The following is a 17,952-nucleotide window of genomic DNA, read 5'->3' as shown; positions in this document are numbered from 1 at the left end:
CATTTCTTGCATCTTCTCGATCTTTGCCTCCATTCTTTTTCTGAGGTCCTGGATCATCTTCATTATCATTATTCTGAATTCTTTTTCTGTAAGGTTGCCTATCTCCACTTCATTTAATTGTTTTTCTGGGGTTTTATCTTGGTCCTTTATCTGGTACATAGCCCTCTGCCTTTTCATTTTGTCTGTCTTTTTGTGAATGTGGTTTTTGTTCCACAGGCTGCCAGATTGTAGTTCTTCTTGCTTCTGCTGTCTGCCCTCTGGTGGATGAGGCTATCTAAGGGGCTTGTGCAAGTTTCCTGATGGGAGGGGCTGGCTGTGGGTAGAGCTGGCTGTTGCTTTGGTTGGCAGAGCTCAGTAAATCTTTAATCCGATTGTCTGTTGATGGGTGGGGCTGGGCTTCCTCCCTGTTGGTTGTTTGGCCTGAGGCGACCCAACACTGGAGCCTACCCCAGCTCTTTGGTGGGGCTAATGGCAGACTCTGGGAGGGCTCACGCCAAGGAGTACTTCACAAAACTTCTGCTGCCAATGTCCTTGTCCTCATGGTGAGACATAGCCACCGCCCGCCTCTGCAGGAGACCTTCCAACACTAGCAGGTAGGTCTGGTTCAGTCTCCTATGTGGTCACTGCTCTTTCCCACTGGTTCCTGATGTGCACAGTACTTTGTTTGTGCCCTCCAGGAGTGGAGTCTCTGTTTCCTCCAGTCCTGTCGAAGTCCTGTAATCAAATCCTGCTAGCCTTCAAAGTCTGGTTCTCTAGGAATTCCTCCTCCCCTTGCTGGACCCCCAGGTTGGGAAGCCTGACCTGGGGCTCAGAACCTTCACTCCAGTGGGTGGACTTCTGTGGTATAAGTGTTCTCCAGTTTGTGAGTCACCCACCCAGCAGTTATGGGATTTGATTTTATTGTGATTGTGCCCCTCCTACTATCTCATTGTGGCTTCTCCTTTGTCTTTGGATGTGGGGTGTCTTTTTTGGAGAGTTCCAGTGTCTTCCTGTCGATGATTGTTCAGCAGTCAGTTGTGTTCTGTTGTTCTTGCAAGAGGGAGTGAGAGCACATCCTGCTACTCCGCCATCTTGAACCAATATCCATATTACCAGTATTGCTTTAATATTTTAAATATTATTTTTCTGTTAGTCACTGATTGCATTTTCATGTAATTTAAAAGTAGGATTCTGTTTCTCGAATTTGTATCTGATTGACAAACTCTCTCAGTTTACTATAATCCCCGAACATATTAGCACATTATCATCTAGATGGTAGGTTGCTTCAGGGATTGTGTCTGTGGTTATTTTAGATTTGTCTTTATTGGTTTTCTCAGTCAGGCTGCCTTTACTTCTGAGATAAGGAAACCCAGTGCTTGTTTTTGAGTTTGTCATTCAGTAGGTTGAAAACTGAGGAACTCAGGCATCAAGTATTCATGTAGGCATTCATGCCTTGGGATCCTGGAAAAATTATTTAACCTCTTCTTGTGCCTTTGACCTAAGCTGCATTTGTAGGCTTATCAGTAAGAATCTTCTGCACTAGAGAATTTGTCTCCATTCTTGAATTTTACTCAGTGAAGACTGTGACACTGTCTTTTTATCAATAATTATACTTAGTTGGAGAAAGTCTCCTCTTGATCTATGTATAATGAAATATTTGAACTTAATGTGATATGTCACTGAAATACTACCAGAATGTCACCACCCTCTGTTCTCTTCTCCTACCCTCCTTTAAAAAAATTGGCTTTTGAGGTTAGGAATCAGAGAAAGAAATCTGGAAAAAATTTCCTTTCATTTTGAATGTTGGCCAGAAGCCATTGGAAAATGAGCAATGCACTTCTACCATATATTGTCAGCTTTTAAGAATGTTCTTGAAGACTCTTTTCTGTTGGCTGCTGCTATGAGTCTATTATGATTAATGCTTGTTAAGTGCTTTGCTGGTCTTATTTTAAAAATCAGGTCGAGCTCTGGTTTTGTGGACATTCAAAATGTTTCATAAGCACTATAGAGAGGATCATTTTATGGCAAAGTAGAGGAATAGCTATGTGTGCAGTGAAAATAATGCTTATTGAGAGTATGTGACATAATGGTGGGCATTTTATGTAAATAATGTTTTTCAATCTTCAGAAAAACCTAAATGGTCTCTCTTACCCCTGGTTTTCAGAAGAGAAAAACTCAAGCATAAAGAAGATAATTTGCATAACATAATTAAATCAATATTAATTAAATTACAGCTTAATTATAATTATATATAACTAAATATTAATTTGAAGAGAAGAGTTACATTTTTATTAGCATAGGATATAATTTTTTTGAGTTTCATGGCTGTGGTTTAACTTTTTAAAAAATTGGTATATGGTAGAAAGGATAAAATTTCCTGAATTAGAAATGAATAAAAGTAAATAAGTGCAAGATTGTATTTTCCTGTGTCTTTGGTTAAATCAGTTCATTTCTGCCTCAAGTTCCTTTGTACAGAAATTGAATGTTGCTTTCTTATTTCACTGAATAAATTGTTTATTGCTGGACTTTGGAGATTGAAAGCTTAAGGAAATACAGTATTATAAAATTACAAAGTATGTCTCAAAGTTGCTGATCATTCCTTAGTAAGCATATTTGATGCCAAATTATTGTTCTGAAAACATCAAGGAGTCAGACAAAATATTTTTCTTTCCAGTATTTGGGTTCGTTTTGTTGAATTGCGACTCTTTCTTGAAAAGACGTTTGGATTTAGCAGATGAGGTAACGCTTTGCTTGTTTTATAATAGTGTAATGGAGAGCGGGCTAAAGAAGAAGCAATTACACATTTTGAAAAGCTCTTTGAAACCCTAGAAGAAAGGAAATCATCTGTTTTGAAGGCAATTGATGCTTCTAAGAAACTAAGATTAGACAAATTTCAGACTCAAATGGAAGAGTATCAGGGGCTGCTAGAGAACAATGGACTCGTGGGATATGCTCAAGAAGTACTGAAGGAGACAGATCAGTCTTGCTTTGTTCAGACCGCAAAACAGCTCCACCTCAGGTATTTAACTTTGAACTGACAGTCTCTCTCTAGCAGTGTCATTAAATGCTGCTTTATGTTTCAGCTGTAGCTCTGAGTGGTTCAGAATGCTGTGTTATGTGCAGTATGTCTTGCTTCACTCTTATCTTGAATGTTGAGTGAAGTTTTCTTTTGTTAATCTCATTGAAAATACTTAGTCTGATTTGCCTTTTTAAAGAATCATTTTTGTATAAAATATTTTATGTCCATCTGTAGAATACAGAAAGCTACAGAATCTTTGAAGAGCTTTAGACCTGCGGCTCAGACTTCTTTTGAAGACTATGTTGTTAATACATCTAAACAAACAGAACTTCTTGGAGAATTGTCCTTTTTCTCTAGTGGTGAGTTTTAGTAATAGCATACCTTCACTTTTTTAGTTTGAATTCACATTGTGTAGGAGAAACACAAATTCTCTTTAGTTTGACATTATAATGCAGCATCTCAGTTGCTCAGACCATCATATGCTAAAATCATATGCCATTTATGTTTTTATAACCAAGTTTTTATGCACAGAAGCTAGATTCTTTTGGTTTGTATGTTTTTAAACATTGTGTGAATGGCACCACATTGTATGTATCTTTTTTTGGTAATTTGTTTTTTTGAGAAATTAAGTTTAAGATAAAGATTTGTTAATACATGAAGTTCTGGTTTACAGCTATATATTAACTTTACAGTATTCCATTATGTAAGTAAGTTTCCCACTAAGAGACAGTCTGTTCCTGTTTTTTTATCTGTTGTAAGCAATGCTGTATTGAACATCTTTGTCAGTGTTTCTTAGTGCATGTGTATGAGTTTCTCTAGGGCAGAAACCTAGAAATGATATCTCCAGGCTAAAAATGACTCTAAGATGTTTAAGTGTTTACATTGTTGTATGAGTTTGCTAGTGCTGCCAAAACTAAATACCACAGACTGGGTGACATAACAACAGAAATTTAATTTCATAGGATTCTGGCAGTAAAAGTTTTTATTTATCTATCTATCTGTCTGTCTATTTATGTATCTATCACACCTTGGGCTTGCGGGATCTTAATTCCCCAATCTATCTATCTATCTATCTATCTATCAATCACACCTTGGGGCTTGTGGGATATTAGTTGCCCGACCAGGGATCAAACCCAGGTCCTTGGCAGTAAAAGCCCACATCTTAACCACTGGACCGTCAGGGAGTACCCTTAGGATTCTAGAGGCTAGAAGTCTGAGATGAAGCTGTCGTCAGGGTTGGTTTCTTCTGAGGTCTCTCTCCTAGGTGTGCACGTGGCTGTCTTCTTGTGTCTTCACGTGGTCTTCCCTCTGTACATATCTGAGTCCAAATTTCCTCTCATAAGGACTCCAGTCCTATTAGTCATAGTGGACTAGGGTCCACCTTAACGACCTGATTTTAACTGTGTTACTTCTTTAAAGACCCTCTCTCCAAATAAAGGCACATTCTGAGGTACTAGGGCCTAGAACTTCAACATATGAGTTTTAGGGCAGGCAGCTCGGCCCCTAACATTTGGTTGTGTTTGTGTTTTGCTGCTCCCCAGCAGGGAGGTCTTCCTTTCCTTTTTTCTTCTCGCCTTGTTCATCTCCCTCAGATTTCTCTCCTAATAATGGTGAACAATTACAGTCCTTGGAAAAGTACACTTACAGTTTAATTACTGTACAGGTATGGATGCATAGATTTGTATTCAGTCAAAGGAAATTTGTCTTGTTTAAAAGTTAAACATGCTGAAGCTATGACCACCTTTCTCTTCCAATCAATACCTGAATCTCTGTCAGGTATATACTTTTCTTGTCTATTATGATGATCTTGTTTTTCCAAATATGTGGTGATATTTGAAATGCTAATTCTATTTCATATACTGTACTTTCTTCTTTTTCTAAAATGTATACTTGAATTGTTTTTTATATACATGCTAGTTTACTTAGGAGTACAAGGTCCTGCCTTCCCTGGGGGTCCCAAAACAGTCTTTGGAAAAAGGAAATTGAGTGCGGGTAATCTTGGGTTATACCAGTGCATAACGAAGGACCTGTAAAATGGGTGGGTCGGAATGGAAAGCTGCTGGTCACCCAGCTTCCTGCTGGTGGATGCTCTTCTCATTTTTTCCTGCACGCACATAGAGCATTCCAGTCATGTTATTCTTTAACTAGCTTTTTTTTTTTTTAACTTTAAAATGTAGTTTGGATGACTTTTCTTATCCCATGGCTGCATAACATTCAGTTGCACAAATGCACACATAGACATACTTATGCTGTACATTGCTTGTACATAGCTGGAGGATAAGGAGAAGAGGGAGACTTCTGCTTTTCATTTCATGTATTTCTCTGTGATTTGATATAAATATGTGTTTATTTATGTGTGTGTGTGCATGTGTAACTCCTATAGCTTATTTTTACCATATGACCAAAGCAGTTAAGCTGTTTGGAATTTATTCTATGGAAAAGATTATGAATATGCACAAAGATTTAGCTGTAATATTTTAATCATTGTATTTTTAGTGAAAAATTAGAAACATGTTTCTGAAAATAGTTAAATGTTGCTATAGTGGAATGCCACTAGAAGAAAAATACTGGCAGGAGCTACACAAAATTATTGTAGTGATAATCTTTGAGTTACTTAATTTGTGTGTGTTTTATGTAGTTTCTGATTTTCTTAAAAAAATACGTATCGTTTATACCAAGAAAAAGTCATTTAAATTGCTTTGCTAGACTTCCCTGGTGGTCCAGTGGTTAAGACTCCGTGCTCCCAATGCAGGGGGCCCGGGTTCGATCCCCGGTCAGGGAACTGAATCCCACATGACGCAACTAAGGGTCTGCATGCTGCAACTAAAGATCCTGCACGTTGCAACGAAGATCCTGCATGGGGCAACGAAGATCCCATATGCCCAACTAAGACCCGGTGCAGCCAAATAAATAAATTTTAAAATAAATAAATAAATTGCTTTGCACCTCTGTGGAAGATAATATGAAAGAAAACCATATAATGTTTTATTGAAGTTTGTTTATTATTATACTGACCAAACTTAGATTTAAAAATATTTATTAAAATAATTGATAGGAGGACACATATTATAAATTTCAAGTCTAGGGTTGTTATTCAGTAGATGGAAATTGAAGAGTAAATTGTTAAAAATTTTAATTTATGGTGATTCAGAATTAATATGTAAAGCTAAAATTGAGTTTTATTTATTTTGTCTGTCTTATTTTTCATTCTTCTTTCCCCTTTCAGTTATAAACATAAATATACCTTTTAAAATCTCAATTTACTTTCCTTTTAAAATTTTATTATGATAAAACTTACCCTGAGATCTAGCCTCTGAAATTTCTGGTATACAATACAGTATTGTTGTCTACAGACACAAGTTGTACAGCACATCTCTAGAGCTTATTCATCTTGCTTAACTGAAACTTTATGCCTATTGATTAATAAGTGCCCATTTCTCCCTGCTCCTCAGCCCCTTGTAACCACCATTCCAGTCTTTGATTTTATGAATTTGGCTACTTTAGATACCTCACGAAAGTGGAATCACGCAGTCAGCATTTGTTTTTCTATGTCTCACTTTTTTCACTTAGCATGTCCTCAAAGTCCAACATCCTGTTGTATTTGCAGGATTTATTCTTTTTCTTATACACAGTATTATAAATGTAGAAAGTTCTTGAACAGCAGAGAAATCCCTTAAGTATTGTCAGTAAATCATTTTTACTGAGGAAAAATAAAGGTTCTGAAATAATATTTTAACATTGTTTTCTATCTCATAATTCTTTCAGGCATAGATGTGCCAGAGATCAATGAGGAACAGAGCAAAATTTATAACAATGCTTTGATAAATTGGCACCATCCAGAAAAGGATAAAGCTGATAGCTATGTCCTCGAATATCGGAAGATTAATAGAGATGAAGAAATGTTGTCTTGGAATGAGATAGAAGTGTGTGGCACAAGTAAAGTCATTTCCGATCTTGAAAGTAATTGTAACTATGCTTTCAGAGTAAGAGCCTACAAGGGTTCAGTCTGCAGTCCTTGCAGCAGGGAATTGATTCTTCATACTCCTCCAGCTCCAGGTATTGTGAATAGTGGGAATAAGAAAAGCATAGAGTTGGAAGAGACTGTGATAAAAAATAAACCAGTTAGTATGTCCATGCAGACCTACATTAAAACCACCTCTCATCTGTAAAATACTCTAGAAAAGTAGATTCCATACCCAGCTAGGATATAGAAATAGACTGAATACTTGAGTTTCACCATCTAGGCTGAGAACAGGATTAGATTTCTGACTGATATCAGATACAGAAAAAACTTGACATTTGAGTGAGCAGGGCTGTTAATTTGGGATTAAAATAGCATAAATGCTACCTTACAAGTATTAAATCGTATAATTCCGTATTTTTGATCAGTTTATAGAAATCTCTATTGACATGGGATCTAGGCAGATATTTTAAAGATTTATTGGTACAATAACGTGAAGAATAATTTTAATTTACCTAATTCTGACTTGTCTGGCTTTTCTAACTCAGTGATTACGAGCACATGGGGATGGACGGCAGGTATTAGAATCACACGGATAGCTTTTTCCTACACTAAAAGCTCCTCCTGCCCAGCAATCCTCCCTCCCCCTTCCAAGTTAATAACCACTGATACTACTTAAACAGCACCTGTAAATTTTCATAGAATGAGAATGACTTACAGGTTAGTTGATGTTCACTACGTGTCTCCATGGTTAAGGGACATTTAGAACCAAAGTTGTGCTCATCCTGGTGAGCAGGAAATCATTCTGCCCAGTTGGTCACGGCCTCAGAGGTTCCTTCGTTTGGCTTTTAGACCTCATTGCTCCTGCCCATTTTTAGAGGCTTATGTACCCATATTTTGTGCACTCTGCCCATCCTTCCCTTTTTGTCCAGAGTGTACTATTCACTCTGTTTTTCATGTACATTGTGGCTAATTAAAAAGAAATACAAATAAATAGGGTTGGCTCAAATTATTTTTCTTGAATTTTAATAAAATCCAAAAGAGAGTTTTAGGATCCATTTGCAAGTATTAAGTAAATATTTTACTGTTTATGCAGTTTCCACTTTCTTTTCTAGTCTCTGACTGAAATTGGAAGAAAAAGGAAACCTGAAAGTAGCTACTGTTTTCAGTGACAGAGTGAAGGGGGATGGAGGAAAGGAAACATTAAAAACTGTGTTTCTTTTCTCCAAGAGAAACCACATGAATAGGGTGACCATTTAAATTTATTTTGCAAACTGGGAGACTTTTGAGATTGAGAGAAAGTGTGAATTGCCATGCCAGGGCAATAGGCATTACCAGGAAGACTGGTCAAATCACATATGGAGAATAGTTTTAGCTTGTTAGACAGTTTTTTACAATTGTGGTATTATATAGTTAAAATTTGCCATTGTAACCATTTTTACAAATCAGTGGCATTAAGTACATTCAACAGTGTTGTGCAACCATCACCACTCACAATCTCGGGAACTTTTTCATTTTTCCAAACTGACACTCTGTGCCCATTTAACAGTAACTCCCCATCCACCCTTCCCCCAGAGCTTGGTAAAGTTTATTCTACCTCTGCCTCTATGAATTTGCCTATTCTAAGTACCTCATGTGAATGGATTCACATAATCCTTTTGTGACTGGCTTATTTCAAGGTTCATGCATGTTGTAGCATGTATCAGAATTTCCTTACTTTTTTAGGCTGAATAGTATTGCATTGTATGTATATACCACATTTTCTTTATCTATTCATCTATTGATGGGCATTTGGAATGTTTCCACTTTTTGGGCTAGCAGCCACTAAATGTTAGGCTTAATGGGTTTAAGTTGATAGAAGAGTAGTGTTATTGAAACGGGAGGGAAGGAGCAGGGCACAACCTTTAAAAGAAAGACATAGCCATAGTACATGAAGAAAACTAGTGAGAACCAACTAGGTCCAAGATGGCGGAAGATTCGACTTCCAGTAGACCTTGAGCCTCATACGCTCATTGTAATACGTTAGCATGTTAATGACATATCTGCCAGCACCATGACAGTTTTGAGGCCAACCATAAAAGGTCAAGAAGTGGCTGGTAACACACCACTGTAAAGCAATTATACTCCAATAAAGATGTTAAAAAAAAAAAAAAATGGGTGGTAGCCCAGTTCCTGGCTATCCCCGCCCCTTCCCCAAAATAATTGGAATAATCCTCCTACTCATTAGCCTATGAAATTATCCAGCCCATAAAAACTAACCACACTGTATTTCGAGGGCTCTTGCTTCTTGTCTTCCAAGATGGCCCACACTCTGTCTGTGGAGTGTGTTTCTCCCAAAGCTTCTTGCCCTCCAAGATGGACCACACTCTGTCTGTGGAGTGTGTTTCTCCCAAAGCTTCTTGCCCTCCAAGATGCTCCGGACGCGCAGGCTCAGCGGCCATGGCTCACGGGCCCAGCCGCTCCGCGGCATGTGGGATCCTCCCAGACCGGAGCACAAACCCGCGTCCCCTGCATCGGCAGGCGGACTCTCAACCACTGCGCCACCAGAGAAGCCCAATCCACTGCTTGAATTTGGAATTCTCCAAATTCTTTCGCGAAGAAGAAAGAACGTTAAATTCACCGGCAACATTATCTCCATTCTGTAGTTGAGGAAATCAAAGTTTAGGTTAAACTCTAGTTAAATGCTTGAACCAGGCATCAAACCCAGGTCTCTCTGAACCCAAAGCCTGTGCTTTTTTTACACTGTACACTGTTTCTCATGTCTGCCATCTTGATTGATAAGGAAAAGACCTTATTAAAATTGCTAATAGTTTCCATATTTATAAAATTTGGAATAAAATTTTAATAAAATACATAGATATTTTTGAAAATGTACAGCCCCTTATTTTAGGGATAAAAGGACAGATTCAAGAGTGTAAAATACTTAGGATAGATTTGCTATATCTATTCCAAGGAACTACATAAATTTCTCATGCATTTAAAATGTTTCTTCTGCTTTGAAATTTCTGAAGATTTTCAGGTACAGAGAATTTACTGGAAATTATTTATACGTTGGGGTTTTGTTTTGTCATAGTTTGTGTAGGGTAGAATGATATATTCCTCTTCCTATATCTTTTTAGTAATTTCTATTTGAAAAACCTGTTAAATTTAACCATAGATTGTAGAAATGCTAATAATTTGCAGACTAATTTTCTGCTCTATTTAGTTTTTAGTTTCCTTTTTGATGAAAAATGCGGCTACAATAATGAACACCTCTTGCTGAACTTGAAGAGAGACCGTGTGGAGAGCAGAGCTGGATTTAATCTTCTGCTTGCTGCGGAGCGGATCCAAGTGGGTTACTACACAAGCTTAGACTACATCATTGGAGATGTTGGAATTACAAAAGGGAAGCACTTTTGGGCCTTCCGTGTAGAACCATATTCATACCTGGTAAAAGTGGGAGTTGCTTCCAGTGATAAACTACAAGAATGGCTCCGGTCTCCCCGGGATGCAGTTAGTCCAAGGTACATTCTTCTACTGATAATTCTTTAGTTATTTAGAAGTAAACATCCTGGTTTAGCAAGGTGAGACTGAAAATGACTTGGATTTACTTGTTGCATTTAGAGTATTTAGTATTTAGAGTATGCATTTCTTAGACTCAGGTGTTTTGGCTGTGTTTATGTGGCTGGCTAAGAAAAGGAGTCCGGTTGTGTTGTATTCACACAGTGAATAATGAGATTCAGCAGTTAATTTCTCATGCTGTGAGGAAATAAGTCTGTTTTGGGTACACCTCTTGATTATGGTATAGCTTTGCAATTTAGAATTTTCAAAGTCTTTCATATCAGGTACCTTAATGATGTGATAAAATTGCATAAATAGTGAAATGCCTCTAAATGCCATATTTCACAATTGATATTAAGTTGTTCTTTTGTTAAGGGATACAATTCTTTAAACTGTCCCAGTAAGTACTTACAAAATTGGGTCATGGTAAATGTGTTTCCATGGCAGAGAATTCCAGTTTCTTGAGTTTGACTATTTAATGGAGACTGTACAGTTTATTTTTGTTAGATGGTATAGTGTGCACTAGTCCAGTCAAGTAATTTTTGACCATTTATGTCTACAGAAATCCCAGATTAACAATCTGAGTAATAGGAAAAACTTTTTGCACCAAGATGAGAAATTGAAATAACAGTGAAAATTGAAATAGGGAAATAGTCACTTAAACATAGTGGCATGTCTACTTGGTAGATTATTATTAATAATGCTAAAAAAGTTTACAACATGAGAAATATTAGAAGTGAAAAGACCTGATTAAAGTTGTTGATGTAGTATTATCACAAATATACAAGAAGCAATCTATTCATAGGGAAAAAATGGAAGGAACTTTGTATCAAAATTTTCTTCAAGGTGTTACTGTTTTATAATCAAGGGGGGGAAAAAAACCCCTTCATAATACTTGCTTGCATCATAGATCCATGTAGAACTCCCAAATAGTAAATATAGTTCTTAGCAGGAGAATGAAACATGGTTTTTTTCTCCTGCATTATTTTGCAGTGCCCATTTATTTTACTTAGTCTGATAATTCCTTGGATTAGGGGGCCTGTCTTGGTTTTTAATTTTTTTATATATGATTTTTGTGCTAGAAATATTTAATCTTTGTCAAGTCCCTGCAGTTCCCTTCCCCCTGCTTTATTTTTGATAGGCCAAAATTATTATTTTTAGGTTCTCAGGTATATAGGTAAATATGGATGCTACTTAATGACAGAATTTGGGGCTGAATTTGTGGTGTAATTCTAAGTGGCAATGTGTAGTCCTTATGTTTTTAATTGATTATGGTTTACCAGAAAGGTTTTGATGTACAATTGATTTTAATTTTAACTCAATATATATTATCTTGTGAAAATGTCTTGAAGCTACTTGAAAGCCTATGCTGATACAGATAAGATTCTGCTTTGTCTGTTTGTGTTATATTTTAGATACGAGCAAGACAGTGGGCATGACAGTGGAAGTGAGGATACCTGTTTTGATTCTTCACAACCCTTTACGTTAGTTACTATAGGCATGAAGAAATTTTTTATTCCCAAATCACCTACTTCTTCTAATGAACCTGAAAATCGAGTTCTCCCCATGCCAACAAGTATAGGGGTTTTCCTCGACTATGATAAAGGCAAAGTGGGTTTCTATGATATGGATCACATGAAATGCCTTTATGAGCGCCAAGTGGACTGTTCGCATACTATGTATCCAGCATTTGCATTAATGGGCAGTGGAGGAATTCAGCTTGAAGAACCCATCTCAGCAAAATATCTAGAATACCAAGAGACCATGTAGTTTAAGCATCTGATGTGACTTAGGGTAAAAAATGTGAGCAAAATAATGCCTTGGTGTTAACCTTTGTAACTAATTACATATCATCTAAGTATCCAGAAAATGTGAGCAAAATAATGCCTTGGTGTTAACCTTTGTAACTAATTACATATCATCTAAGTATCCGGTCGCCACACTTGTTTTTTGTGTATGTTTCTTCTTAAAACTGAAAACCCAAACAGCCTTCCTGCCTTTCACAAACACCGGGAAAAAGATACTTTTTCATAGTTAACACTGAAATGGTTAACTGGATGATCTTTTTATCCACAGGAAATCTAATTTATTTATGTCAGCTTGTATTGCTGATACTTACATTCTTGTTTCGGGGTTGGGGGAAGGGATACAAAAGTATTTATTATGCGTCTTTTGTGTTTGGTTTTTCATTTTTATATCATGTTTATGTCCTAAGAGAAGATATTTTTTAAATGCCTTCTGGATAGAAATTAGTACTAAGCATTGTGTTGTGCATTCGTTTTTAATGGGAAAACAAAGGTATAGATAGGTAAAAAAAGGCCATAGAAACGGTAGTATATTTAAATGGAAAATTATGTATTTAATATTCAGAATATATTGCCTGGAAAATGAATACTACTGTTTTTTTTTAAGACCACAAACTGTATTCTTAAGGACATTTTTAAGAGTTCTCTTAGCTGTAATGCCCATACTTGCATGTGTAGGAAACATGGTTTCTTGCAGGAAACACAAAATTCTTGGCTAACACACGAAGCTTTTCACTTCATATGATTTTTTGGGAAATTTTTTTCTTCAATTTTTTTTTTAGTTCCTCTATGAAAATATTTGCGCTTATATCAAATAATTATTTTTCATAAATATTAGTGAAGATACACTGATAATTGTCATATTCTTTTTTTTTTTTTTAGAAGATGTTGGGGGTAGGACTTTATTAATTTATTTTATTTTTGCTGTGTTGGGTCTTCGTTTCTGTGCGAGGGCTTTCTCTAGTTGTGGCACGCGGGGGCCACTCTTCATCGCCGTGCGCGGGCCTCTCACTATCGCAGCCTCTCTTGTTGTGGAGCACAGGCTCCAGACGCGCAGGCTCAGTAGTTGTGGCTCATGGGCCTAGTTGCTCCGCGGCATGTGGGATCTTCCCAGACCAGGGCTCGAACCTGTGTCACCTGCATTAGCAGGCAGATTCTCAACCACTGTGCCACCAGGGAAGCCCCTGTCATATTCTTTGCTTTCTTTTTGTGTCTTGTAATTTTCATTCTTTGGAACAAATATTATATATCAGAGTGTCCTGGTTTATGTTTACATGTTTGAAAAGTTCTTGATACATTTTTAGTGTCATTAAACATATTATAAAATGTGAAGTAACTATCTGGTCAGTTGTATGGCATTTTCTATGACTCATTGGTAGTAAGCATTTGTCATATAAGCAAGTAAAAATACAAATTTAATTGTTTAGGAATAATAATTAAAATCATAACGACTGTGTGTACCCTTTTTTAAAGTTAAAAGTTCTTTGAATTTGAAGAATCTCATTTTATCTAAATTTTATCTTCATTTTTGAAAGATTCTTTATTGGGTGGTTTTATTTAAACTGGTTAGTTTTTTTAAAGTTAGAGTATTCAGAAACTAGACTGTTAGGCATTTAGCATTAATCATCTTGGAATTATTTTGACATATTTTAATTAACTAAACAAAACTCTTAGATTTTTTTTTATTTCTGGTTATACATACATATATATATATATATATATATATATATATAAATGGAAATCTGCTATTCAGGTTGGTAGCACTAAATTAGCTTTCTTTTCTCTGACTGAGGTAGGAAATATCATGGAGAATTTCAGTGTTTAGTAAGCTTTGTTCCTTTCCCACCTATGAATAGCACTTTATGACATAGGGTGAACTAAACAAATATGCAGTGTTAATGTGGATCATTGTGCAATAAAGCTGCTAAAGTCATGTGTGGTAAAGTTTGATAGTGTCAAGCCTGTGAAGCACATATTATGTAGACATTTTAAATATAAAGCTTTAATAGGAATAGGAAAGCCACTTAAAACATTGTATAGTTGCATATAAATTGTTCTCTTGGACTTCTTTCATTTTTAATAAAAACTTTAAGTTAAGTATAATTATTGAAATCTACATTCCAGGAATTCTCTGTGTTTATATGGAAAATAAGAACAGTTTATGAAAAGATGTTTGAATATATTAACTTAGAGCTAAAGTTCTATATAAAATTATTTTGGGCATTTACTAGCTTTAATTCTTGTGGAGGTGATCATTAGAAAAGCATAACATGAACTAATTTACAGTTGACCCTTGCATAATGCAGGGGTTAGGGGTGTCTACCCTGCGTGCGGTTGAAAGTCCGAGTATAACTTTATGGTTGGCCCTCTGCATCCTCGGTTCTACATCTGAGGATCCAACCAACCGGGGGTTGTGTAGTACTGTAGAATATGTTTACTGAAAATAAATCCACGTATAAGTGGACCTATGCAGTTTAAACCTGTGTTGTAGAAGGATCAACTGTCTAAACTGATCTGTTTGTCTAATATTTCTTTTCTGATCCATAATAGGTCAGATTTTGGTTTAGATGAGTGGCCCTTTAGTTCACATTCATACTCTTGGGTTATGGGGCTCTGGTAGTTAAGTTTGAATTGCAGTGAATTGTTACAAATGCTTGATGGGTCTTAATTTTAAAATAAATAAGAGTTGACTCATGCATTTCCCTATGATACTGTATAATAACTTAATTCTCATATTCACAATTGCTTTCTTGAAAGTAGTAGGAATTAGAGCTACCTTTGGGGGATTGAACACCATCTGAGCCTGTTAAATCTTTGGACTGGCCCCCGTTATCTGATAGGCCCTGACAGTGTATCCCATGTGGGAATATAATCAATTATTGGATTGCTACAGAAAACCATCGAGAACTAGTGTTATAGGCTGGAATACTCTTAAGAAATGATGTTCTACCAAACATTTGCATTCATTTTAAATGAGTTTTACCTGCTTATGGGAATAACATCCCATAAGAGTTGGAGATTGTCTTGGGACTCTTTTGCTTTAAAAATTAAACTTGAAGGAATTTTTTTTTTAAGTTTGATTTGAAACCACGTCATTTCACAAGAAGTCTTTAACTCCTGCTGTTGTTAGACTCCATGCTGTGCACTGGTAAAAGGTGAACAAGACAGCCTAGTTAGGTTCCTACTTTTAGGAGCTTAATTTCTAGGAAAGAGAGATGATAAAAATGGAAGGGACTAAGAGAGTGCTTGAGGTGGGAGCTAATACCAGATTTGTTGGTCAGGGAAGCCCCTCTGAGGAGGGTGATAGGAGTTTGACACCTGATCTCTAAGGAGCCAGTATACAAAAGGGCTAAGTGAAGAACATGTTAGGTATAGTGAACATGAAGTGCAAAAAGGCTTTGAGATAATGAATTGGTCAGAGTTCTGGCTGGTAATAGAATTACCCTAGCTGGTTCAATTGAAAAGGAGTTAATGGAAGTTTTGTTTAGAGATATGGGCAGCCTGAAAGGAAGAAACAAGTAGTGGTGAGAGGCTGGGATAGACTAGCCACAGCCTGCTGCTTTTAGAAGACCTAAAAAAGTTCCTCGGTTTTGTTTATGTTGGAATGTGATTCAGATGAGTTTGAATCTGTGCTCACTGGCAGATTATATGACTGCTTCTGAAGATCTGGTTTCTTTTTTTCTAAGTCTTGGTCTCCTTAAAAGACCTTAAGTCTTTTAAGCGCAGAGCTAATGTCCTTTGGAATAGTAAACCTGTCATGTGTTATTAGGACTATTGGAGCAACATTGATTTTCTAACTTTCTTTCCTTGGTAGAGTGGTGAGTACTGTTAGCTGCTGTAAAAGTATTTTATCTCTTCTAAGTAATATCTATATAGTATATCTATATATCTCCAAAATAATAAATGCAGGGTTTATAAAGTCAAATAACGGTAAAAGATGCATACCAAAAAACAGAGACCTCCAATCCCCCACCTCTACCCTTTCCAGCTCCCTAGAGTCAGTGACATTAACTCTTACTTGTTTTTTCTGCGTTTATAGTAATGTTCATTTTCTCCTAATAATTTTAGACATTACTTACCAACATCCTATAATATTGAGGATTTAAACTAAGTAAATATTGTTCAATATTCAGCTAAGTAGGTCTGTTATGTCTCCCTTTCTTGTACAACTTTTTTTTTTTCCCTTGGAGTTAATAAGTGCCTATTTTGTTTATGTAATTTTCTTTGGCTCTCTAGCTAAGTTGTCCTACATCTTCCGAAAGCTCTATAAAATGCCTCTAATATGGCATTTTCACAGATCAAACATATTTCTATGTTTTTATTTTTCCTGGGGAATCTCTCCTAGAGCTCTTTGTCATCCTGTTCCAATATGGACTAGTTGGTTCCTCAGCTTGTTACATAGCTCTCTTGGGGCTTCCCTTTGCCCTTATGCCAGGAATAACCCATCCTTCTCTTCTGAGTTGAACCCCATTTCCTGGATCCTATGTTTTTCTTTGACTTGGTTTATGCCCTAGTTTTAGTGAGCATATTCTCCAGTAAGTTATCTTGAGAAAATGTTTGGAGAAGGTAGAATTTTTGGAAATCTTGCATTCTAAAATTTCTTTATTCTAACCTCCCACTTAACCGCTTGAAATCATTTTCCTATTTTTCAAGGCATTGTTCTGTTGTGTCCTAGCACCCAGTCTTGCTATTAAAGTCTGATGCCATTTTGATTATTGATTTTTTTGTTTGTGACCTGTTTTTCCTCTTTGGAAGCTTTTAGCTTCTGTTTTTTTCTCTGTTGTTTTGAAAATTTATAATGTTTCTTAGTGTGTGTTATTTTCCCCTGTTCCATGTTTTGGAAATTTGGTTATTTCCTTCAGTTCTGGGAAGCATTCTTATATTATTTCTTTGGTGATTTCTTCCCCTTAATTTCATATCACTACCTTTTTGCAACTGTCTTACTAGTGACTATTAGACTACTTCATATTCTTATTCTTTTTGATAGCATCCTGTTCTTGTTTCACTGACGCAGTATTTTTTTTTACTACTCTTAGACTTTAAATTATTTTTTTGAAAAATTTTTTCCTCCCTTTGTTACTTTATTCCTTTGAGTTTTCCACTCTTTTTTCCTGACTTCCCTGTTAAAGCATTTTCTCAATTGTTTGCATGTTTTTGGCTATTTCTATTAAAGATTGAAGCACTAAAGGCTGATTATTGACTATTGGACTTCACTATCACTTAATCAAGTGAGGAGGTGGCTTTTGTTAGATTCCACCCCCCCAGATCCCCCAAATCACTCTGCAGGTCTTTCTTCTGGGGATGTTCATTTTTCTCCAAAGAAGAGTTCTTCAATCTTCTGTCGGAATAGTGGTCCTTAGGAACTGAGGACTTACTGTCCCAGAATAAGGAACTCTTCCACTTTTCTTCAGAGACTTTCTCTTCTCTCTTCTTTTGAAGTGATTGGTGGTGGTAGTGGTAGTGGTAGAGGCTCAGGTGGAAAGGAGAGAGGTGGGAGGGAGGGTCATCATCTGATAATATAGGGTGGAGCTGGGAAACTGGAAGAGTGGGGTTTAACTGTTCCTTATATATACTAATTTTCCAACAGTCCCTGTTGGCTCGACTTTCAGAATACCCAGAATCCAGCTTCTCCCACTTCCACCATTACC

General features: G+C 36.5%; 1 protein-coding gene across 4 annotated transcripts in view; it reads left to right on the top strand.

The window, feature by feature from the left end:
- The window catches only part of TRIM36 (tripartite motif containing 36), a 37,637-nt gene extending 23,801 nt beyond the window's left edge, over window positions 1-13,836 (top strand). For all 4 annotated transcript variants that reach the window (XM_007116254.4, XM_028493136.2, XM_028493135.2 and 1 more), the window contains 5 exons: window positions 2,745-2,998; window positions 3,233-3,357; window positions 6,764-7,054; window positions 10,165-10,462; window positions 11,915-13,836. In XM_007116254.4, coding sequence (XP_007116316.1) covers window positions 2,745-2,998; window positions 3,233-3,357; window positions 6,764-7,054; window positions 10,165-10,462; window positions 11,915-12,269 — 1,323 coding nt within the window. In that variant the 3' untranslated portion in view covers window positions 12,270-13,836. The remainder of the gene's footprint in view (window positions 1-2,744; window positions 2,999-3,232; window positions 3,358-6,763; window positions 7,055-10,164; window positions 10,463-11,914) is intronic.
- Window positions 13,837-17,952: the final 4,116 nt, after the last annotated feature.

Source organism: Physeter macrocephalus, chromosome 8, assembly GCF_002837175.3.
Source record: "Physeter macrocephalus isolate SW-GA chromosome 8, ASM283717v5, whole genome shotgun sequence".
NCBI lineage: Eukaryota > Metazoa > Chordata > Mammalia > Artiodactyla > Physeteridae > Physeter > Physeter macrocephalus.
Note: the sequence above shows the minus strand (reverse complement) of the source record. Positions and strands in the feature narration are given on the sequence as shown.